The sequence below is a fragment of the Homalodisca vitripennis genome, chromosome 5, assembly GCF_021130785.1.
Source record: "Homalodisca vitripennis isolate AUS2020 chromosome 5, UT_GWSS_2.1, whole genome shotgun sequence".
Classification (NCBI taxonomy): Eukaryota; Metazoa; Arthropoda; class Insecta; order Hemiptera; family Cicadellidae; genus Homalodisca; species Homalodisca vitripennis.
Genome location: NC_060211.1, coordinates 90,788,909 through 90,813,924, shown reverse-complemented (window position 1 = coordinate 90,813,924; position 25,016 = coordinate 90,788,909). Strand labels below are relative to the sequence as shown.

Sequence of the window (25,016 nt, the reverse complement as noted above, 5' to 3'; positions counted from 1 at the left end):
TGTTAATCATTTTACCTCTAAATCTTGTGTTTAAATATTCATAAATGTTTAAATATTCATTCCAATGTGAGGTACTTATTTTTTTACAAAAACATGACTAGCAGTTTATACTGAAGAAAGATAATATAAATCTGTTGATAAGGTTGGATACCATTGATAGCTTTTTCATCCAATGAGTTACACAAGGTGATTACAATTCAATTTCTTTTAGTTGTACTCCACCTTGAAAAAATGCCAAAATACTTGAAGACAGATTGAATAAGTGCTAATCCACATATCCTCTAATCACCTTAACCTGGCTGCAGGCCAAGAAATTTAATTTTCACCTCAAGTAAATAAAGCAAAAATTTAAAATAGTATTTTATACCATTTTTGTGCTAAACTTGTTCTGAATTTTGTTGTTGAATCAACCTAAACTGAGAGATAAAGGTAAAAATTGAATTATTGAATATTTTATAGCATGAAAACAGTTTATTTTGTGACAAAAATACTGCCATTAGGAAAGTACACTGAGATTAACATATTAAAAATTATTACAAAACATTTCCTTTCATAATTAAATTGTAACAAAAACAATATTTTCTTACATACTACACAAAGGAAAACAGGATACTAAACTATGTTGGAGTGTATTTTTCTTGTCAAATACTTACTTACTAAATGTAGTTTTATGATCATATTAGAACATCTTACTTTATACTAATTGTTAAAACTTTGAGATAAACGGAACTTTAAACAAATGTTGAATTAAATTAATGTATAAAATGTTTACTTCCTCCTCCACACTTAGAAGTCATAACCTGCAAACATAAATATTTTTGTATTAGTTACATGAAGAATAAAAACTCATACAAACCTACAATTTTATATAATGATCATTAACACACAACACTAGTTGTATGTCAAGTTTTTATGCCAATGTACAGTAATTTATTTCAATTAACATGTTAACTAATGCAGATCCACTAGTGAGTACTGGATGGTTAAGTTACTCAAGATCATTCAGTATAGAATCACAATAAAGTTCTAAACATCAAATAAAGATTTGTTCCACAATCCATAAGCTTAATTTTAGTTCCCAAAATGAAGCCCTCGCTACAAATGAAAACATTTTATCTTATTAGACAACAGTCCAAAAGAAGACATCAATACAACATTGGGACGAAGGAAAAATAAATAGGAAAGCAGAGCAATAATGAAGTACCGGTAACAATAACAAAAAAGTGAACAGTTAGAAAAAGAAAAATGTTTTCAGAGCTTGGAAAATAGGAAATTGAAAAAAAGGAGGACTTTAAAAATAAACACAAAGTTTTAACATATTGTGCAGAAAATTGCCTCTTCAAATATTCCAAAAAAGAATCAGAGGATTGGAGACAAGAAATTATTGTACAGTTTTGGAATCTGAGTTTTGTAAGCAGAAGGGCTTTTTTACTTAACTACTGAGAAAGAAAACTACTGTAGTAGTTAAACACACTATCAAACAAGGAATGCCTAAAAAGCAGAACAAACCATTATTATTATCTTTATTATTATTATTTAACAAATCAATATTGTTCTTGTCTGCAAAACCTTTTTCCTTATTACGCTTGCATTTAAAAATCCAATTACAGATTTGCCTTTGAAGTGCTATCGAAAACAGTAACTAAAAGTATACACCCTAATCCAGACATGCAAAGAAAATCCCACTCTACAAACTTCATTAAAAAAGATGCGGTTCATGATCTAATCACAGCTTTCATCCTCAAATCGCACACTATTAACATGAGCACAACCAAAATACTCTGAATCTTCCAAATATCATCAATGTATCTTTGATGCACAGTGACTTCCTTCCGGCTCAGTCAGAAGAAAGACAGATTTCACATGTAGCCGCCATCTCTAAATGTAAAACTGAATGTGCATTATTAGTTCAGATGTTTCATTTACACAAAACTGTTGGTATAATAAACCTAAATGTTGACATGTGAATATAATCGTAACACTTTCAAACAATTATAAACTCCATTATATTGAAACCTTACAAGACAAAAATTGTTATAAGCATATATGTTTCTTTGCAAACATATCTACTATAATGGATCAATTGTATAACTCTACTACTATTAATGGACACCATTTGATTACTTAGGAGTTATCAAAAAATTAGTAAGAATAAATGTTGGTTGAAAATTTTAAGAAAGTGTTATGTGCATGTTATATTATGAAATAACTGAGATAAAGATTTGGCCCAAATGTGAATGAAAGTTAAGACTGGCAAACAAACTTAACCAAGTTTTGTGTAAATAGTGTCTTTGTTCCACATTTAGTCTGAATCTATTAAAAAGTACGGTAGTTATTGTGTTCACTAATTTTTCCCCAATTTTGTATAATAATTAAAACTTTGTAAGCCTTGAAAATAGAAATGGTTTAAAAATGAAAAAGTTAAGCAATAGTGTGAATGTGCGTGTTCTTTGTTAGGCGACTTTGCAGAACTTCCAAAACTGAATACACAGAAGCAATCAACCAATACTTAAAGTAATCTCACCAAGGATTCCTTAAAAAGAGACTCCCATAGAACATACCAAACATAGCAAGACCGTTCCATCTCCCATAGATAAATATATATTTTCCAAATTAATAATCAAATAACATTAAATTATTAAATATTAAAAAATAATATTATTAGGTCTATAACTGCAATACCTTTTTGTTACCTACAAATTGAATTTAACACCGAACAGAACCCACATCCTGTTAGATATTAAATATTACTAATCACAAAACAACTCAAGAAATAAAACAAGCATAAATCAAAAATTAATTTATTGTAATAACATAACATTCTGCATGATAAATATTCATGGTAATTATTATAATTCAAGACTCATTTCAATACTATGTATACAAGGAATAAATAGCTGTGGTAGTAAAAATTATATACTAGAAACAATATATATAGAATTGTACTAAATTACTTGAAAGAACCACTGCAAACTCTGGCATTAAGAGAGGCATGCTGACAATTCAAAGGGAGTAATGCACTTACATGTAGGCATAGACCACCTAACCCCTCCACATATACACCGCATTGACCCAAACTTAGCCCCCATGTTGCCGGTCTGAAGCGATGTAGTAGGAAACACAGCGGGTTGTTGTGAGAAAACTGAGTTAGCTATCATCCTCATGCTATCAGTCTGGTGCGATGAAGAGCCAGTCTGCTGTGAGTACGGCCAGTATGGTTGGAATCTCTTAACCTTATTCACCACCAACTGCTCTCTCTCCGATCTTGGCTTGATTTAAACCAATATGAAGTGATTAGGTACTGCACAACTAAACTTCAAAGATTCTCATGCCACCTAAACGAATTAGTATACCTAATAGTGTACAGTATCATATCACCTAAATTTATGTATTTTTTTACTTTAGGTGGTACAATATGATACAGGATTATATGCTATAAGATTATACGCTATGATGCTACACTATTGCCTAACAAACCAAAAATGCCTTTCAGGACTGTCAGCCAGAAAAGTCATTATTACTGATTTTTCGGAACACCAAAGAAATTTTATTTTGTACAGTTTATTCATTGTGAAGTGAATATCAATTCTGAATCCTATTTTGATTGAGATCTTGAACTATTCCAGACAAGTCATGCTAAACTATCTTTTGACAACTGGTTTTGTATAATGCTTAGCCATATTCTCCAGGCTTCGTGAGGTCAAAGGCAGTACCCAGTACTGACTCTGACTTAGTCTTAAGTAATTTAAATCTGTTCATTAACATATAAGTGACTTGGCTCTAACGCCTTGACACTGATAAGGAACATATCATCATAGATGATAAATAATCAAACTAAATCTACAACAATTTTTCATCAAAATATTCAAAATTTAAAATCACGCATAGAACCATTAGAAATAACTTTAGCTGAACTGAATCCTGATATAATAATTGTTTTAACAGAGAATAATATGAACAATATTGAATTAGAACGATTTAACCTAGAAAACTATTCAGTAATTTCACAATATACTCGCTCTACTACAACTGGAGGAGGAGTGGTGATTTTGTCACATGAAGCAGATGGTTAATTTAAAAGTAAATAATCTATGTCAGGATAAATTGTTTGAGTGTTGCTTAGCCAAATTCAAATTAAATGGTTCGGATTGTTTATTGGTAGGGTTTTACAGAACCCCAAAATATGAAAGCTTAGAATTCTTAAGTAGATTGAAGCTTCTGATGGAATTTTTTTTGACAAACAAGTATATATGGTTATAACGGGAGATTTTAATATAGATATTTTAAAAACTTCAACAGAAAGTAAAGAATTAAAAAACACTTTGATTTGTCATGGAATGGACTATCTGATCAACTTCCCAAATAGATTAACATCAACTACTAAGACACGTTTAGATAATTTAACGTTGCGTACTTAGACAGAAAAGATACCAAGGCTTGCAGTATTGTCACCGCTCTGTCTGATTATAATGGACAGATTTTGGACAAAAAAAACTCAACAAACAATGTAAATAATCAAAATTTAAACTATTCTGGAGAAAATTTTCAACAGAAAACATCAAACTATTTATATCCTTATTACAAAAAGAAGATTGGGAATCAGTTTTTTCTTCTCTTTGGTTGAAGAGAAATGTACTTCAATTTGTCATTTACTGTTGTTCAAAAAAAATTAAAAGAAACACAAAAATCTGGATATCTCAAGAACTTAACACATTCACTGCAAGTGAGGTCTCGGGACCTCAAGCGGAGGGTCCGGCGCATGCGCATGAGGTCTCAGGACATTATGTGCACATCACTTCTTTCTTTCATTAGTGTGGCACTTGCACAGGATGGTTGAGGTTATGTTTGCTTTGTTGTATGGGCTTGGCTGAATTCTCGGCACGTGTAGTTTACACTTCCTGTGCTCGGCGAGTCTGTGACATGGAATCAAGTTGTATACATTATGTGATCCCCATGGATTTATGCTTAAATTTTTAATTTACAGTGGAGTTTTGGACGATATGGGAGGAAAAGGGCACGCCGCGAATGTTGTTTTGAACCTAATGAGAGAAAAACTCCACAACAGCCACAGTCTGTATATGGATAATTATACAGGACATTTGGGTGGCTGGTAGGGATGTATATAATTGTAAATACCTAGTTGTGCATATATTTTAGCTTCCTCACAATATTTCTAGACATAAGAGACAAAATGTGTTTTTTGCGCAAATGATAGTGACAAATTGGGTGCTATGTGCGCGTGAGGTCCCGGGACCTCAAGTTTTATAAATTGCCTAAATAAACTTTTCCGGGCTACAATTGAATATATTTTACCTTTCTGACAATAATTCTATACATAAAAGACAAAATGTGTTTCCTTTGCGCAAGTGATAGTGATAAGTCGGTCGCTGTGTGCACGTGAGGTCCCGGGACCTCAAGTTTTCAAAATGGCCAAAATAAACTTTTCCAAGCTACAATCAATAAAATACCATCCCCAGTCTACAAGAAAACATCTAACGTTAAGTTTAAACCAAAAATATATTTCAGCATATTGGGTAAGTAGCGGGCTGAAATTCAGCAGTGAACATGTCAAAGAAGAAAAAAGTTACATTATAAGCCTTAATAGTTTGGCTAAGCAAAGTAGTTCTCAAATTAGAAAAATGAATTTAAACTTAAATATTCCATGTATGAGTGAAAGTTACTAGAAACCAAAAAAGATTGCTAAGATGAACAAATTAAAAATTCTGAAAATGTTTGTAAAACCTCCTGGGAAATAATAAACAAAGAAACAAAGAAAAGTAACGGTAAACTGGAAAAGGACTTGATCCTGGAATTTGATGATAAGATAGTTTCCCACTTTCATGAGGTTAGTAATAGTTTTCATAATCATTTTGTAAGCACAATTGAAAATATGTTGCAGGAATTTCCAGCGAGACAGAAAAATAATTCAACATCAAGAGAATTCTCAAAACAGATTTCAAATTTTAGATGCCCCCCAATCAGTGAAAAGGAACTATTAGATATTTTTAAGACTCTAAAAAATAAATGGTCAAGTGGTTATGATGAGGTTCCAATTAAAATCAAAAAATTAGCTATAATGCCATTAATTACACCGTTGCTACATTTAATCAATTCTTCTTTCATCTCAGGTATCTTCCCCAGTAGACTGAAAGTTTCAAAAATTATACCAGTCTTTAAAAAGGGGGACCAAACTGATATTAAGAATTATTGTCCTGTCTCAATACTACCATCAATTACAAACATTTTTGAAGGATCCATGTATATTAGACTTACTGAACACTTAGAAAACAGTTATCTTTTTGATAAGGAACAACATGGTTTCCATAAAAATAAATCAACAACCACAGCTCTTGTAAGCTTTCCCGAATCTCTAATTGAATCCATTGATAAAAACAAAAAAATAAAATGGCAGGAATATCCATGGATCTATCAAAAGCGTTCAATAGCATTTCACACAGTAAATTAGCTAAAAAATTGCAAGACTTGGGAATCAAAAATAATTATTTGAATTGGTTTGAGTCATACTTAACATATAGGCAGCAGTACGTAGAGATTTCCAAAACTGAGAATAATAGAATATCAAAATTTAAAACTAAATTACAAACAATTCAATATGGGGTTCCCCAGGAGTCAATTTTGGGGCCTCTTTTGTTTATTTGTTACATTCAAGATATGCCTAGTTATCTTAATCGAATAGATGGAATTAAAAACGAATTGTGTCTTTATGCGGATGACTCAAACCTCATCATGTCAGCAAAAACCAGCTTAGAATTGGAATTGGCCTCATTTATTGAACTGTTGAGAATTCAAAATTTTTTCATATTTAATGGTCTCATCCTAAACATGCAAAAAAACCAACTTCATTTCATTTGGAACAAAACAAAGTAGGAACATTTCTGAAATTCACGTTTGTATTGATAATGAATTTATTTATAAATGAAACAGAAAAAATCAAATTTTTAGGTCTACATGTGGATAAACATCTTACATGGGACTCACATATTGATTATTTAATGAAAAAAATTAACTCAGGTATTTATGCTCTAAAACGATTATCATTTCTTTGTAATTTATCAATACTTCAAACTCTATTTCATGCTCACATTCAGTCGCATGTATCCTATGGAATATGTGTCTATGGCGGGACTTCAAATCAAAATCTAAATAAAATTCTCAGCCTTCATAAAAAAGGTCTGAGAACCATCTTGCAATTAAGAAAAGATGATTCAGCCAGGGAACATTTTACCAGCTTAAGAATATTGACAGTGTATAGCCAGTATATTTTTAATACAAACATTTATGTAAAATATCACAAATTCAATCTTAAAATTTAAAGAGGTACACTTTTATAATATCAGGAACAAAAACACCATTATATTACCTCATCATAACCTATAAAAATTTAAGAAAGGCGCCATTTTTTATTCCAGCATAAAAAATGTTTTTATGCTGGAATAAAATTTTTAAACTATATTCCCAAAGCAATAAAGAAATAAATTATTTAAAAAAATTCAAATTATTACTAAAAGACTTTCTTTTGCAGCATGCTTTTTATTCACTAGGTGAATTATATTCATTAAGACAGTCAATATAACTCATAAACATATAATAGGCCTAGGGTTTTAGGGCTTTTTACAATTATTTTATTCTATATTTTATTATATCATATGAGGTTTTATAGTATGAAGAAACATTGTTAATAGTACCTGTAGTTATAATGTACTTGACACTATTTATTGTATATTTATACATACTAAATAAAGACTTTTTGATTTGATTTGATAGATTAGTTGCAAACCCACGTTGCAGAATTGTACGCTGAGGGGATTTCTACAATATTTAAGATATATGACAAACACTAAAATCAGTTTGGTTTATATTTTTTTAAATATGTAGTTTTAAGATGTAAATACAGTACATCCTGTTGGATATTGCATACTACTAATCACAAAACTACTCAAGAAAGAAAACAAGCATGAATCAAAAATTAATTTATTGTAATAACATAACATTCTGCATGATAAATATTCATGGTAATTATTATAATTCAAGACTCAATTCAATACTATGTATACAAGGAATAAATAGCTGTGGTAGTAAAAATTATATACTAGAAACAATATATATAGAATTGTACTAAATTACTTGAAAGTACCACTGCAAACTCTGGCATTAAGAGAGGCATGCTGACAATTCAAAGGGAGTAATGCACTTACATGTAGGCATAAACCGCCTAACCCCTGCACACTGCATTGACCCAAACTTAGCCCCCATGTTGGCGGTCTGAAGCGATGTGGTAGGAAACACAGCGGGTTGTTGTGAGAAAACTGAGTTAGCCCTCATGCTATCAGTCTGGTGCGATGGAGAGCCAGTCTGCTGTGAGTACGGCCAGTATGGTTGGAATCTCTTAACCTTATTCACCACCAACTTCTCTCTCTCGATCTTGGCTTGATTTAAACCAATATGAAGTGATTAGGTACTGCACAACTAAACTTCAAAGATTCTCATGCCACCTAAACGAATTAGTACCTAATAGTGTACAGTATCATATCACCTAAATTTATGTATTTTTTTACTTTAGGTGGTAAACTATGATACAGGATTATATGCTATAAGATTATACGCTATGATGCTACACTATTGCCTAACAAACCAAAAATTCCTTTCAGGACTGTCAGCCAGAAAAGTCATTATTACTGATTTTTCGGAACACCAAAGAAATTTTATTTTGTACAGTTTATTCATTGTGAAGTGAATATCAATTCTGAATCCTATTTTGATTGAGATCTTGAACTATTCCAGACAAGTCATGCTAAACTATCTATTGACAACTGGTTTTGTATAATGCTTAGCCATATTCTCCAGGCTTCGTGAGGTCAAAGGCAGTACCCAGTACAGCTCCGACTTAGTCTTAAGTAATTTAATTCTGTTCATTACCATATAAGTGACTTGGCTCTAACGCATTGACTCTGATTAGGAACATATCATTGGTTGCAAACCCAGGTTGCAGAATTGAACGCTGAGGGTATTCTACAATATTTAACCCTACAACTGGCAGTTGCCTGATTATCAGTCGATATTAATGTTTCTGTAGTGGCAGTCGCCTGAAAATCAGTCGATTTGACACGTGCCCGTTTGACATCTGTTATAATCAATACACGAACTAAACTGCAATGATTCATATACCACTGGAATCAGAAATAGTTGCTGATTTGATCGATGTATATTGTTTTGTTTTATATGCCATGATTTAAGTATGACATATTGAAAACGAGAGTTGTTTGTAAACAGTTGGCCATTGTTGTTGTAGTGTTACCCGGTCGCGTTATTCTTGTCCATCTAAAACGTAAGTTTATTACATGAAATAAGTGTTTTTATGTAATAAGTGTGTTTATTTATGCGTATAAATTCTCGTATATTGTGTTTTATCAGTTTATTTTGTCATGTTATGAAGAAATATATGTGAAAAAATATATTAGTGAGATTTTGTGTTCTAGGCTATGTGCAGTGTTGTGATAGTTTTAGTTAGCTTTAGGATAATTTTCATATGCGATGATCATGATATAAAGCTTCTTTATTTATTTTTATAGGCTTACTTTTAATGTATTTTATGAATTTTTCGAGTAATAATTAAGGTTTTGATGAATTTTTGTAACACAGTCGTATCCATAGCAACGAATTTAGCCGTATTGTACTATCTTCAGATTAGAGTATTTCATAATTGTTTTAATTAAAAAAAGTGTAGTAAACTATACATTTTCTAAAACTATAAAAAATTTTCAACATTTTGGGTATTTTGGAAATATTTTTTTTCACACAATATGTCTTTTATAGGTGCACCCCCCACCACTTTTACATACCTTTTTTATTTTTTGAAAACAAACTTAGTAAAAAAAGTGATAAATTTCTTATATTTTTGGGTTTTTATTTCCATGAATAAAAAGTAAATTTTCTTGTGAAAACAGTTTCACATAACATATAGGTTTATAATCAAATTATATTTAAAAAAAAATAAAAACCAATACTACTGCAAAACACCTCAAAATGGCCTGCCACTTGAGGAAATTTCAACTGCCAGCTCGAGGGTTAAGATATATGACAAATACCAAAATCAGTTTGGTTTATAAGTAAAAAATATGTAGTTTTAAAATGTAAAAATAGTACATCCTTGTTTATCCGGAAGTGATCCGGATAAATGAAAATCCAGATAAATTGGGATGACAGCAAAAACACATTAGACTAAAGATAACAAGGAATTTATGTATTACAAACATAACACTGAAACAGGTCCAAGTAATTATTTAGTGTTACAGAGATTATTTATAGATAAACTAAATTTTGTTTACTGCTTCATATAAACAACTCTGTCAACCTTTCTTGATTAACTTTAGTACACTGCTTCACTAACCATCATTTCTGCAGGAAGGTGTTAAACTATCGCTTAAAATAAACCAACAACCAGTCTAGGTCTAGCTATGGGATCATAATGAATCATGACTCTTCCAGTTCCTCACTATCGGAAATGTTTCCACTACTGCTAATACAATTTATATGTTGGTCATCGATGCTATTGTTGGTCTAAATTTTATTTTTTCCGCTCTGTAAAACCGATCTGGATAAATGAGGTTATACTGTGGTTCCATTTTTTTAGTCTAAAGCTCATCACTGATCTTGGTGGTGTGAATGTCTGAACAAAGTTTATTGTTATCTGATGATATGTTGTGATTTAAGAAGCAGTCTATATTTGAATATTTTCAGGATATGTCAGCTTAACACCAGGTTAGATAATTCCGACATCTTTAAGTAATATCTATATCATAATCATATATAGAACATATGAATGTAAATTTCAATATTATTGTCCAGAGGTTTATGGTCCTCTAATGAAGTCCAAACATCTGGTGTGTCTAATTGTTGGACTGAATATAGAATAAATAAATGTAATATGATGTATACCACCTACATTTTACTCAAATTTAGTTTTGATGGCATATTCTATAATTTTCAAATAATAATTTCTGTATTAAAACTATTTTTACTATAGTGGAGTTAAGAGACTGCTAGAATTATGATTTAAATTACCATTTGTGAGGAAAAAAATAGGGAGTGCATTATATGGTTCTATAACGCAGACTTGCACATTCTGGACATACATATAACTGTTTTATTGATTTCTAACTGTTTTAATAAAACTATGTCCTAGTAAATTTCAGGTATTGTTTATTTTTATGTACTATACCATTTATTAATTCCCTATTACTTGCATCACTTTAAAAGTCATTCTTTACAATGAAAATTAAAGTTTCAGCATTACGTTTAAATTGTTTCCAGTATTTTAATTGAACAATTTCAACGAGTAGATACAGGTTAGAGGAAAAAGAGATGAAAATCCAGCAATATATATCGAGAATTGGACATCAAGGAAGGCACATGAAGGATTAGACATTTTCATTCATTTGAAAACCCTCTTGAACTTATTTATGATTACCTAAAGCTGAATTTTTAAACCCATGAGAATGCATTATAACATCATTGAATTAATGAAATTGATTTAGTTGTAGTAAAATAAAACTTACTGTTTGGGTAAGGCCTTGTATGCCATCTAAGAGAGTTGAAACGGCTCATAAAGGATGGATGAGGACCTGCAACAATAGAAGTTACAGAGGGCATGAAAAATACGTGTATAAAGAGGTGAAGTGAATATATAGGTAATCTCCACTTTGTAACAGACCAGAGTAAAACGGGGTTGTCTTGAAAGTAAATACAACCGTATGAAATAAGTGTCTAGTATTTCTTTGCAATTAGTACAGACCACAAAATTAACTTATTACAAGACAATTTCCTTATTTAGTAATATTGTTTATCCAGATGTTAATTGCTATTTTCATGACCAACTGAGATATTAAGCTCCAAACTTTTAAAAATATGTATTTTTAAGCCTATGGAATTCCACAGCAATAAACTTTGAGAATTTAGAGCACCCATGTATACCTATCAAATCAAAAATATCAAACATATAGTGACTTGCCTTCTTGTAAAAAAACATTTTTGAAAATCCTGTTTGTCAAATTATTACTTTGATCTTTGAAAAAGTATTTTAACACATATACTTAGTTTTAAGTGCATACTTATGAGGACCTTTAATAAAGTTTAGATTTTCTGGAGAGAATGTTTTTATTTGAATGTTCTAGGATGAATAGAAGAGGAGACATTTGTTTTAACACAGATCTCAAAAATAGTTGAAAATAACTGACGACACAAAATGGTCGCTACTATCTAAAAACTAAACTAATTGCATTTTAGAACTTCCAATTCATTGTGATTTCTACGAAAAAAATTATAAAAATATTGAAGCAACCATCAACGCTTGTAAAAGTTACTTGTATGAACTATCCTACTATTTTATGTAAATAATAATAATAAGTTGAGGATGGAGTCTACATCAGTTTCTTTAATTTAGTCACTATATTGAAAAATCATAACAAGCAATTCTGTAAAACTTTTTATTCTGTAACTGTAGATAGATGCTGCACTAAGAGGAAGTTGAATTGGAACTAAACTCAACATTCATATTGAAAACAAAATATTGCATTTACCATGGTACAGTTGTTTTTTATTTTGTTTGTCATCAAATTATACAAAATAATGTTTGTACAAATTTTATATTGTGAATTGTACAAATTCAATGAAAGATCATCTGGATATTCTGAAGTTTGAAGGTCATTTTCTGATTTTGAGAAAAGAGCTGAAGAAAAATATTAGTGAGTACTGAAGAACAACAGCTTGTTTTTTTTCTCAAATATTTTACAATAATTATAATGATTTAGAATGTTTAAACATACCAAACAAACTGACTTGCTGATGATTCTGCCGTAACCCGGCCTGCCAACCTGCGTAGTAGTGGGCCTTCTGCTTGCCATGGTCCTGGGCCACTCGTACACTCAGTGGCGCAGAACTGCCAGGTAGAGTCTGCCCATCCAGCTGGCTGATAGCCATCTGCGCCTCACACCTCTGATTGTACCTGCAAATACAGGACTTTTTGTCTTGCCAGCTACACAAATTGAAATGTACAAAGGAAAAATGGAAATAAGAGACAAAATATCATAATTAAATTGCAAGCATTTTATTTGCATAAAATCCATAATGTTTTAGTTTTTTGGTATAAGAAAGGCCTTTAGTTAAGTGCCAATAACTAACAAAACTAATAAAAACATTACACAAATGTTGCTTAATATAAAATAATTAAAACAGAATGTACAACAAAGCACAGGGGTGGCAGATATATTAGAAAATGTAATTCTCTGGTGTAGATGTAAAAATGAAACAATGTTAACAACACTGTACGGTGTTCCATAGGAGTCCATTCTATGCCTACTTATATTCCTTTACTACGTGAAGTTTGTTTAGTATTGCTAGGGGATTGTGATGTGGTGAGTCTGTACACTGATGGATGATACTATGGCCTCAGGAAAGTCACAAGAGCAAATTGTAATCTCCTCATTCAGTTTTCTAAGATTAAAGAAATGTTATTTAGTACAATTTTTAGTTTTATATATTTTAATACTGAACAATCAACATCAAAATTACAACCAAATATTTCTATAAATCATGACAGAATCGATCAGACAAAGGCTCAAACATTTTAGCACTTGTAGTAGATAACAATTTAACATGGGACTACCACATGGACTTTGTTATTGACAAGATCTCTATTATAGTACGAGACATATCATTAGAAGCCTGGGTTTTGGTAAAAAACTTGTATTAATGCATTTAGGCATGAGATATATCGTTTGAACTTTGTATGAATATAGAAGATTAGTTTCTTGTGATAATACTAATATTAGCTAAGATAGTCTACTTTGCATTGTTTAAATCACACCTGTGATATGGGAGGAGCTGCAAACACCTACTTGGAAGGGTACTCATAAAACAAAAGAGAGCCCTAAGAAGCCTAGCAGGACTTCAATTTAAGGAGAGCTGCAAAAAAACTTTGAAAAGTTCCTCACTGTTGTATTTCTTTATATCCAAGAAGTAATCCTCCATGCAGTTAACTCAGAACAGACCAGACACAGTGATCTAATCTACACAACACCCGTAATGTCTCTAATTTCACCCTACCACCTCATCATTTAAGTCTTTTTGAAAAAAAACCATCCTGCAAAGGAGCACTTTACTTCAACCACCTTCCAGAATACCTGTATAAAAAGCCTCCACAGCACTTCCAGTGGCTGCAAGCATGGCCATCTACACTGAAAAAGAATTTCTCAACCCATAAAGAAGGTATCCATCATAATAAATAAATGTATTTTGTTATCAAACTGACAAAATGTACTGTTCTCCAAGATCATGTTAATAAAGAATATTGTCTATTAAAATTATTAATTTATATATTTTTACATTATTAATAAATAATTGGGATGCCCATATTAATTATATTTCAACTAAGTTGTGTAGAGTAATTTATCTTCTTAAACGGCTTACATTCTGTGTTAATACAAATTATGTGAGAACAGCTTATTTTGCCTTTTTTCAATCCATTATAAGGTATGGACTAGATATGTGAGGCAGTGCAAGTAAGATTAATAACATTCTTATCCTTCAAAAAAGGTCTATAAGAATTATTACTAACTCACAGCCACTTGAACATTGTAACCCTCTTTTTACTATTTGTAAAATTCAGAACATAATAAACCTGTATCTCTTTGATCTTATGAAATATATCTTTCAAAATCCTCAATTAGTAAAGCCTAGCAGCAGTATAAAACACTTCCACAATACCAGGAATAAAAATGCTACATCAATTAATTTTAATAGATTGAGCAAAACTCTTGAAAGCCATTCTGTTATTGCACTGAGGGTATACAACTATTTGTTACCTAAAGTACAATAAAAAAATATTTTTGAATAAATATTACTTATGGCTGTTAGATAACCCATTTTATGCACTGGACGAATTCTTCCAATTAAAAAACATTTTATATTAAATTCCCCAATACCACTGGCTGTACTTGAGTATTGTAGTTTATGTTTTCGTAACATAAGATATAGATAATCTAAGATTTATAATTGACTTGGCTATCTTTATAATGAAAGCTGTCGTGAGACTTTGTCAATGATCTTTATTTTATGACAATAAAAATGTTGAGTGATTGATTGGTTGAATAAATCCCAACGGCATGGGTTGCAATGTATCTAGTACTATAGTTTATATGCTCAGACACAGATCACAGATTCACATACAGTATATACTGTAAAATTAAATTGTAAATTAAAAGTTAAATTAATTTTAAAAAGATGTCTACCACTGGACGATGATTTGGAAAAAACCTAGTTGTGGTATTTCAAGGAAGTTGAGATTTTGGTGCCACACTTGTCTCCGCTCTGAGACTATCAAATTCCATTCCAGGAAAAAACACAGACAAAAAAACACATTGTTAGTCAAACACATTAGTACTTCTGAGAGATCCAAACTCAAGAATTGTTTATCTCAATTCAGGTATCAATATAAATATCACTTAATTCTTTCTAATCATATTAAAAAAGTTATTATAACACAGCAACTCACATTTTTACTCTAATACAGCTTTTTCCCAAGAAAATTATACATATTTAAAGAATAATTTTTTAGAATTAGACACAACATCTTGTCAACATATTGTCATCTAAGAAGGGGTGAGGACAGGGGATGAAGGATCGCACAATGTTATCTTTTCTTTAATAAACCCCTAATTTATTTCATTTTAAAATAAAAGACAAACTTTTGTAGATCAGGGATTGACAATTTCTAAAACACCGTCACAGAAAATTTACAATCTATTTACATTTTCAACATCCAAACCACCAAAATGTTTATTTGGCTTATCATTACAAATAAGAATGATAAAGCAGGTAACTTACCCTCTGAACTTTTATAATCAAAGAGAGTTCGAAGTTATTAGTTAAATATTTGAACAAGAAAATTACAGTTCCTATGAAAAAACTCAACTAGTGTAAAAATAATTTTAAACTAGGTGACAGCAAAAATTATATTTATCCATTTTGATATATAACAAAAACCCAAAGACCAAAAGTTAATTAAGACTCAAAACTAAACAACTACTTACCTAACAAAAGCCACACCTCGGGAACTACCTGTTTCCTTGTCTTTTAACAAGTTCATCTGAACAATTTCTCCAAAATCCTCAAACATTTTCTTAAGATTGTATTCTGTAATGTCTCTGAAAAGTAAAATAAATTTATTTTAAAAAACTAGGTAACAGGTCATTATATTATATTACTTGTACAAGCATTTCATGAAAGTAATTTACTACAAAGCCACAACAGTGTGAAGTAATATTCTTTCAGGACCAAATTACAATTATTAGTAAATGGTAGTAAACGTTGGTGGAATTGTCATAAGGCATTTGACTGCCAATAGACAACTGTCAAACCAATAAATAATTTACTCCCGCTATGAATGTTACTTATATGTCCAGTGCTTTTGTACGGATCCGAAACGTGGGGGCTAAATAAGAAGGATGAGAAAAAGCTTCTAGTTTTCGAGAATAGAATTTTACGTAACATTTATGGGCCATCATATGAACAAGGGGTATGGAGAAGAAAACATAATAGAGAAATCAGGGAGCTCTACAATAGTACGGATGTAATAGGAGAAATAAAGTGCAGAAGACTCCGTTGGGCAGGCCATGTTTTGAGAAGAGAAGAGGAATGCAAACTGATGAGGGTAATGTACGGTAACCCAGAAGGAAGACGACCCCGTGGGAGACCGAAAGTGAGATGGTGGAACCAGGTGAAGGCTGATATGGAGAAGGTGGGCGCTTCAGTGGAAGATGCAGAGGACCGTTCAAGATGGAGGAGCTTTGTTGGTGCGGCTAAATATCACCTCCGATATAAATGGCCCTGGGAGTAAGTAAGTAAGTAAGTAAGTATGAATGTTACTTCTTTATGATCAATTTTTACAAACTCTTCTTTTAGTAGGAGTAATAACTATTTCTAGTAAACAGACGTAATTAAATGATAATTTAAAACTTATGTTTTGCTTTTGAAAAGCAGATTTTGCTATCAGCTATTTCATTAATAAATTAACGATTTTTATTCTTTTTAGTGCATAATTATTATACATCAAATTAAGAAGTAGGCAACAAAATGTAATTACATCAGTTGGAACTAAAGGTACAATTAATTAATCAATAGCTTTATTCATTTTTATCTGGTAAGTATAAAAATGAAATGAATAGTAGATAATAAGTACAAAAGTTTGAACAAAGTTTGTAGTCCCCTAAACAAAATATTAAAAATGTATATGACAAAGAGTATTTTATAATCACCACTTTTAGCTACATTTCTAATCTAGCTATTCCAATGTGAAAATGTAACCTATATCAATGTATCATCACGATAATGACCATAATTCTTAATGCATATTTACGAAATTTGGTATGGCATTTCTACAGGGTGATTCATGAAGTTCTCCCCCACTTCTACAGCACATTGTACTAGTAAAAATAATGAAAAAATGTTATATAAAACATAGGTCCGAAAACGCTTCGTTAGCGAGTTACAGCTAGCGAAAGATTTCGCCTGAATTCCTGGGTAAAGAGTAAAATAAAGCCATACTGAACTTTTGGAAAGGTTAATTAAGTAGAAATATCGTGGATTCTTGTGTATTTTTACCTGATAAAGCTAATAAAATAGGTTTCAGAACTGTACCTGTAGTAGTTTTTGAGGGATTCAGGGTTAAATGCAAAAAATTGGGGCACGAAACAATGTTTTTTTAAGTTTGATGTACAATAATTTTGTTAAATTGGTAATAAATACATAAAATCAACAAACATTAATTGTAGACAATTTAATTCTGAGAAAATTGATATAATCAAAGTCTAAAATAAAAACAGAAATAAGTACCAAAAAATCGATTTTATTCAGTATTATACATTACTAGCTGTAAAGAAATACCGTACGGTATTAGTTTTTCATTTTCATTTTCATTTTCTTTATTGTACATATTCTTAGAGAACAGAACAAAGGTCAAGAAGAAGTGTTAATGTTATAAATGAGTGTAATAGTCAGTGTTTGTAAATTCATTATGTGGTCTTCATTTAGTCAAGGGCTCTCTCTCCAGGAATTCTTTCACTGAGTAGAAGGGTCTGTCTTCCAGCCACGCTGTTAGTTGTCTACTCAGTCGTTGTCCAGATACTTTCTTGAGGTGTCCAGGCATATTGTTGTAGAACAAGGCTCCTCTGTAGCTTGGCTTTCTTTCATAAAGACTCAAGTGGTGAGTTGGGAGTGAGAAATCTATTGCGTTTCTGGTGTGTTATGTTGATGTAGGTCTCTGTGTCTGTCTTGGTTGGTTTTTACTGCATACAGGATGATTTCTCTTATGTACAGTGCTATTACAGTTAATATTTTAAGTTCTTTGAAAGATTCTTGACAGCTATCTTGGTAGTTTTAACCCTGCAAGGCTCCTAATCGCTCGTTTCTGTTGTATAAGCACTCTTTCCAGATTTGAGCTTGTTTGTTCCACCCCATATTGCCAGGCCATACCTTAGATGTGATTCAAAAAGTGCAAAATATGCAATTTTTGATGTTTTTATCCCACTTGTTTGTTTTGGTTCGTCTGATTACATATGTTCCCTGAGCTGAGTTTTTTACAGAGTTGGTCTATATGAGTTCGCCAGGTCAGATTCTCATCTATCACTATTCCGAGATACTTTGTGTTTTCTTCTCTCTTCAGTTCAGGTAGTCCAGCCTCGATTTCCTTTTTCCGAATGTTATAGATCATCTGCAGAGTCTTTTTCTCGTTCAACACAAGGTCATTTGAGAGTAGCAATATTGTTTTGTCATATTAAAGGCTATGTAGGCGGTTGATGTCAAGTTGTTTCATTTGATTTTTCTGCTACTGTAATGACAGTGTCGTCTGCAAACATAACAGTCTGGCAAGCATCTTTAAGTTGGTCTGGTAGGTCAATTTGTTAGTAGCAGGAATAGGACCGGGCCCAACACTGATCCCTGAGGCACACCTCTCTGCATTGGAGTTAGAGTTGATTGAGCTTTCTTCAGAGTATTATTAGAGAGGCATTCAACTTCCACCATTTGTTGTCTGCTCCTTAAATAGCTGTCAAAACCAGGCTAGTGCTGTTCCCGTGACTCCAAGAGTATTTAACTTATCAAGTAAGCAGTTATGATTTAAGCAGTCAAAAGCCTTGCTGAAGTCCAAATATAGACTTGTCACCTTAGAGCCCTCTTCCAGTTTGTCAATTATATTTTCAATCAGCTGTAATTAGCGCTGTAGTAGTTGATCTGCCTTTCAAATAGCCATGTTGGTAATTAGTTAGTAGATTGTTTTGTTCCAGGTGTAGTAGTAATCTGGTTAAGGCAATTTTTTCAATAATTTTTGAGAAAGTCGGTAGTAGAGAAATGGGGCGGTAGCTGTTAATCTCTGTAGTTGGCCCATTTTTGAATTTCGGGTAGACTTTTGCAATTTTTTAGTTTTGATGGAAAGATTGCCTTGTTGAAATGATTTTGTTTATTATGGTTGTCAATGGAATGGCTATCTCTTCTTTACAGCTCTTGGCCAGTTTGGCCTGAAATTTCATCAATTCCAGTTGATGTTTTTGGTTTGAGGGAATCTATAGTTTTCTTGACTTCTTCAGGAGTAGCAGGATACAATGAGAGTGTTTCAAGGATGTTTGGTTGTAAAATTTGGAAATTTGAGGCAGGGTTGTTTTTTTGGTTATTTTCATTCAATGTTCTTTCTGCAGTGTTTTGAAAAAAACTGATTGAAGTTATTTGCAATATCTTTTGGTTCTCTCACATCCCTACCATTCACCTGTAGTACCATTTCGGTTAGTTTTCCATTTTTTTCCTTTCTTTCTTGGTTTATGACCTGCCATAATGCTTTTGATTTGTTGTCCGCTTGGTCAATGAAAGCTGCATTTTGGTCTTTACGAAGTTTTTTGAGCTTTAGGTCATAGTCCTTTTTCCTTCTTGCTACTTCTGCTTTGTCTTCTGGTAGCCCAGAGCGCAGGTACTGTTCATTTGCTTCTATATATATTTTCCTTAACAGCTTGCTTTCCTCATCCCAGACGTACTTTGTTGGTTTTACGTTTTTTGTTTGAAGTGACATGTGGACAGGCAATATCTAGAGAATATTGAAGTATATTGCAAAAAGAGTCATAGGCTGCGTCAACATTGTGTATTGTTTGAATTTCTGTCCAGTCTTCATTGCTTAAGAGTAACTTGAGTTGATGTACAGATTGTTTCACTAAAAACTCTTTTTTTTTCTTTGGGTGTTGGCTTAGAGATGTTTTGGGAAATTAGGGTTATTATTTGAGCGGTATGGTCTGAGAGGCCTGTTTTGAACTACCTTAGTAATAATTTCATTTTGCTGCAGATTAGTACATACCCAGTCAATTGATGTTGATGAGGTTGGTGTTGTTCTTGTTGCCGGAAGTTTATGTCTGGTAATGTTATAGCATGCTAACAGCTCTGTGATCTTTTTTACTATCATTATTTTCTTTCAGGATGTCTACATTTATGTCTCCCACTATCACTATTGGTTTCTCTGAGGTTAAGGCCATCATTTATCATACTTGAGAGTTGGTTCAGTGCTGCATCAAGATTTGAACTAGGTGGTCGGTAAACTCCTAATACTAAAAATGGGCCCTTTCTTCCTTCTAATTTCATATAATGCTGACTCACATATGAGTTCAGAATCTGGGCTGCTTGTTTTTAATAGCCTGACATGATTTTCAATACCACTCTTAGCAAATGCAGCTACACCTCCCTTTGTATGAAGTTGTCTACAGAAACCGCCAACTAAGGAGTAGTTTGTTATCCTGGTGTTTTGCAGGTTTTCCTGGTTGAGGACCATGTTCTGTGACAATAAATAAGTCTGGGTTTTCTTCATTTAAATAGTGTGTTACTCTATTCCAGTTTGTTGGTTAGCCAGTTAACATTTTGGTGACCAATAATTATGTTCGCTTTGGGCCTAATGAGCGCACATTCTTGAGTTATGAGAGAGTTTTTTATCTTGCTGTTTATCAGGTTTATGTAGTCTAAAAAAGAATTCAGAGTGGTGAATGTCGGCCTGTGTTAAGATCTGTTTCCCTGATTCTTGTACGAGGTGTGGGGATACAGTCTGGTGTGTGAGTCAGAAGTATCTCCTGCCCATGGAGTCTCTTGCTGTGGAGTTTTCAAAAGGGATGGGATCCGCGGTGATAGTGGCTGATGCATAGCTGCATGGTCCTGTTTTTTGGTTATAATTTTGAGGTAATATTCAATGTTTTCAGTAAAAAATTCTTCTACACTTTGATTTTGTGGCTTTTCTTTTGCATACATGGGTGGTTTTTTAGTTTTTCCCTTGAGTATCTGGTTTTACATCTGATTTGGCAGACAAAGTGTGTTCTCTCAAATTGGGATTTTGCTGCTTTTTTTTGAGACTTGGAGGGATACACTGAAAAAATTTGTTCTCTCACTCCTCTTTGAGGAGAAGTTTTTGTAAAATTTTCTGTATTTACTGTTGGTCAGGTTATGATTCAGTTTTTTTGTCGGAGTTTGGCTGATTCTCCCCAGTTGATTCAAGGCTCAGTTTTTGTGTTGGAGTTTGGCTGGCTCTCCCTGTTGATTCAAGACTCAGTTTTTTTGTTGGAGTTTGGCTGTTTCTCCCAGTTGATTCAAGGCTCAGTTTTTGTGTTGGAGTTTGGCTGGTTCTCCCGGTCAGACAAAACGTCAGTGTGTCTGACAGAACGGTATTGTTTTGTAAAGCCATTTTCTGCCTTGTATGAGCGCACAGCATTAAGGATTGGCTTAGAGGCTTTAAAGAGAGCCTCAAGGTGTTCTCTTGCCGTTCTTGCTTGCTCACTCAGTTTATCAGACAGTTTTTTCACAATTTGAAGTCATTTGGTTTACCAGATCGTTTTTTATTTTTACTTCTTCCTCAAGGGTTTTCATGCTACCTAACATCATATCATTTTGTTTATTTAGAGAGTCAAACTTTTGTGTTTTCAATTTTATTTGCCCTTCAATTTGTTTAATTTTTTCCCTAAGAGTTGAATTGCATGATAAGAGATCATTCACCTGCTTTGAGAATTGGGGATTTATCAGATTCAGCTTGCTCAATCAAATCATTTTTGAGCTTGTGTTCGGTGTCCAATTTATTCTTCAAATGCCTGAGTTCAAACTTGAAGTTTATTATTTTCAACTGTAAGGACCTTGATAAGTTCTTCTTTAGCTACTATTTTGTCTTCTAGTTCTAGATGGTACTCAGATTTTTTTAACTTTTTCCATGTGGAGTTTCTCTTTGAGTTGTAAAATTCTCACTAAGCAGTGCATTTCCAACTTCTGCTGCTAGGATTTAGGGATGTGTCATGGTCCAAGCTATCAGACAGTGAAGGTTTTGTATTTTGGTTTCAAGATTGCCAATATCTGTTTTAGGTGGTTTCCAGGCCTTCTTTACACTTATCACATACCCATGATGAAATTTCTTCCGAAGTAAGTTTTTTAAATTTTTTGTCAGACCAGGTTAAGCACCTGGAATGATACCACATATTGCAGGGTCCAGTGCAGCATATAGCCTGGTATTTTACTCCAATGTTGCAAATTCCACAGGGGTGTCTAGGACATGGTCAGGAACAGTATGAATTTTTTAAAAAAGCTGTCAAAACAGTGTTTCGGTATTTCCTAGTTTGTGGAATAAAATACAGGTGAAGTTTATAATTAATTCTTTGTCAATAATAAAAGTTAAAAGTTAAACAAAAACAAAATGTTTGTTCCTTAATGATGAGATAAATTGAAAAAACAAGATTAACTGTTAAATAAATTTGTTTGTAAATAAAAAATATCATGTTTTATTACGTTGTATTTTTTTTTTTTTAATAAAAATTTACATCAAATGTTCGAAAATAAATGAAGCAAAACATTTTCCCATTATTGTTTACTAATCATCGAAATGTAGTTTTTTGTTTTATTAATTTCTAAGTTGGTAACGCACGAATAACAGCTGATCAACAATGGTATCGTACTGTTACGTTACGTTAGAACTGTGTATTAGTGGTGTTTTGCAAGCTACAGCAGGAGATCGGGTTCTGTGAATCGTGTTATTAAATGCAATTTTTCTGAGTTATAATTCGATTGTTTATTCAGCGAAAAAATGCCTTACTTATTTACATCAGAGGAATACGCTGATATGGTTTTTATTTTGGGTTACTGTAATGGTAATGCTAGAGCTGCTGTAGAAGAATATGAACTACGTTTACCCTAATAGGAGGATTCCAGATACCAAAACAATTTTCAGGAACTTTTCGTACTCTTCGGGAAACAGGATCACTACCAAGTACTAGAACCAATTATGAACGAGCTGTCCAACTTGATGATGATATTGTTATTAATGCTGTTCATCGCAGTCCAGGTGTAAGTACACGACGTATTTCTAGGCGGATAGGATTTTCGCAGTCAAACGGTGTGGAGGTCACTTAATCGAAACAAATTTTATCCGTTTCATAAACAAAAGGTTTTCAACATCTTACAGCTAGGGGATTGGTCCGCTTCGCTTGGAGTTTCGCAACTTTTTGAATATTAATAATCAACTCTACAAGCGTATTTTGTTTACGGATGAGGCACAATTCACTCGGGATGGTGGTCAATAACTTGCACAATGAACACTCATGGGCAGAAGAAAATCCACATGAGGTAGTGGAAACAGAACTTTCAACACCAATTTAGCGTCAATGTCTGGTGTGGCCTTTTGCACAATCGGCTGATTGGACCTTTCATATTACCTGGACGCCTAAATGCTGAGTTCTATTTGCATTTCCTTCAAGAAGAGTTGCCGCAGCTGTTAGAGAATGTTCCTTTACATCTCAGACAAAATTTGTACTTCCAGCATGACGGAGCACCTCCCCACTTTTCACGTGCCGTTTCTGCTTACTTAAATCATCAATTTCCTGGACACTGGGATTGGTCGTGGAGGGCCTCACCCTTGGCTACCAAGATCACCAGATCTATCTCCATTGGATTATTGCATCTGGGGATGGATGAAAGACATTGTATACAAGACAAAAGTGAATTCTCGTGATGAATTAATTGCCCGTTATTATGGATTCGGCTGTGCAGATACAGGGAAGTCCTGAAAAATTAAGAAACGCAACAAAAGCAATACACAAACGTGCTGCAAAATGTATTGATAATGATGGCCTCATTTTCGAACATCTATTATAAAAAGGTGCGTACGGTTGGTCCCAACCTGATTAATTTTGCTTAAAACTAGTAATGTATTGTACTGAATAAAATCGATTTTTTGGTACTTATTTCTGTTTTATTTTAGACTTTGATTATATCAATTTTCTCAGAATTAAATTCTCTACAATTAATGTTTGTTGATTTTATGTATTTATTACCAATTTAACAAAGTTATTGTACATCAAACTTAAAAAAACATTGTTTCGTGCCCCAATTTTTTGCATTTAACCCTGAATCCCTCAAAAACTACTACAGGTACAGTTCTGAAACCTATTTTATATTAGCTTTAATCAGGTAAAAATACACAAGAATCCACGATATTTCTTACTTAATTAACCTTTCCAAAAGTTCAGTATGGCTTTATTTTACTCTTTACACCAGGAAATTCAGGCGAAATCTTTCACTAGCTGTAACTCGCTAACGAAGCGTTTTCGGACCTATGTTTATATAACATTTTTTCATTATTTTTACTAGTACAATGTGCTGTAGAAGTGGGGGGAGAACTTGATGAATCACCCTGTATAATTGAATGGCAAGGGTAAGTTAATTTATTAGGGCCAATTAAACTGAAGGGGGTCGGAGCCCCCAGGATCTAAACCTTTTTCTAGACAACTACTACGAACATATTTCGGTTCTGTGTGATAAATATTAACACTGTAAGAAGTTTAAGCACACTTTCAAGACAAGGGGGAGGAGCCCTAGAATCAATACCAGTTTATAAACAATTACGATATACACCTTGTAGTTGGACGGATTTTATCCAAGAGTGACTAATT

The 25,016-nt window shown here is 32.7% G+C and overlaps 1 protein-coding gene across 4 annotated transcripts in view; it reads right to left on the bottom strand.

The window, feature by feature from the left end:
* Positions 1-449: 449 nt before the first annotated feature.
* Positions 450-25,016, bottom strand: part of LOC124362499 (sex-lethal homolog) — a 53,650-nt gene continuing 29,083 nt past the window's right edge. The window contains exons 3-8 of one of the 4 annotated variants that reach the window (XR_006922468.1): positions 16,107-16,220; positions 12,843-13,021; positions 11,577-11,642; positions 8,217-8,447; positions 3,026-3,269; positions 450-800 (exon numbers count right to left, since the gene is read on the bottom strand). Coding sequence is in view for 3 of the 4 variants with exons in the window: in XM_046817058.1 (XP_046673014.1) it covers positions 8,173-8,447; positions 11,577-11,642; positions 12,843-13,021; positions 16,107-16,220 (634 nt within the window). In the remaining variant the exon portion in view is untranslated. Of the gene's footprint in view, positions 801-3,025; positions 3,270-7,978; positions 8,448-11,576; positions 11,643-12,842; positions 13,022-16,106; positions 16,221-25,016 lie in introns of those variants that run through there. The other 3 variants (XM_046817059.1, XM_046817060.1, XM_046817058.1) reach the window with 3 other exon arrangements.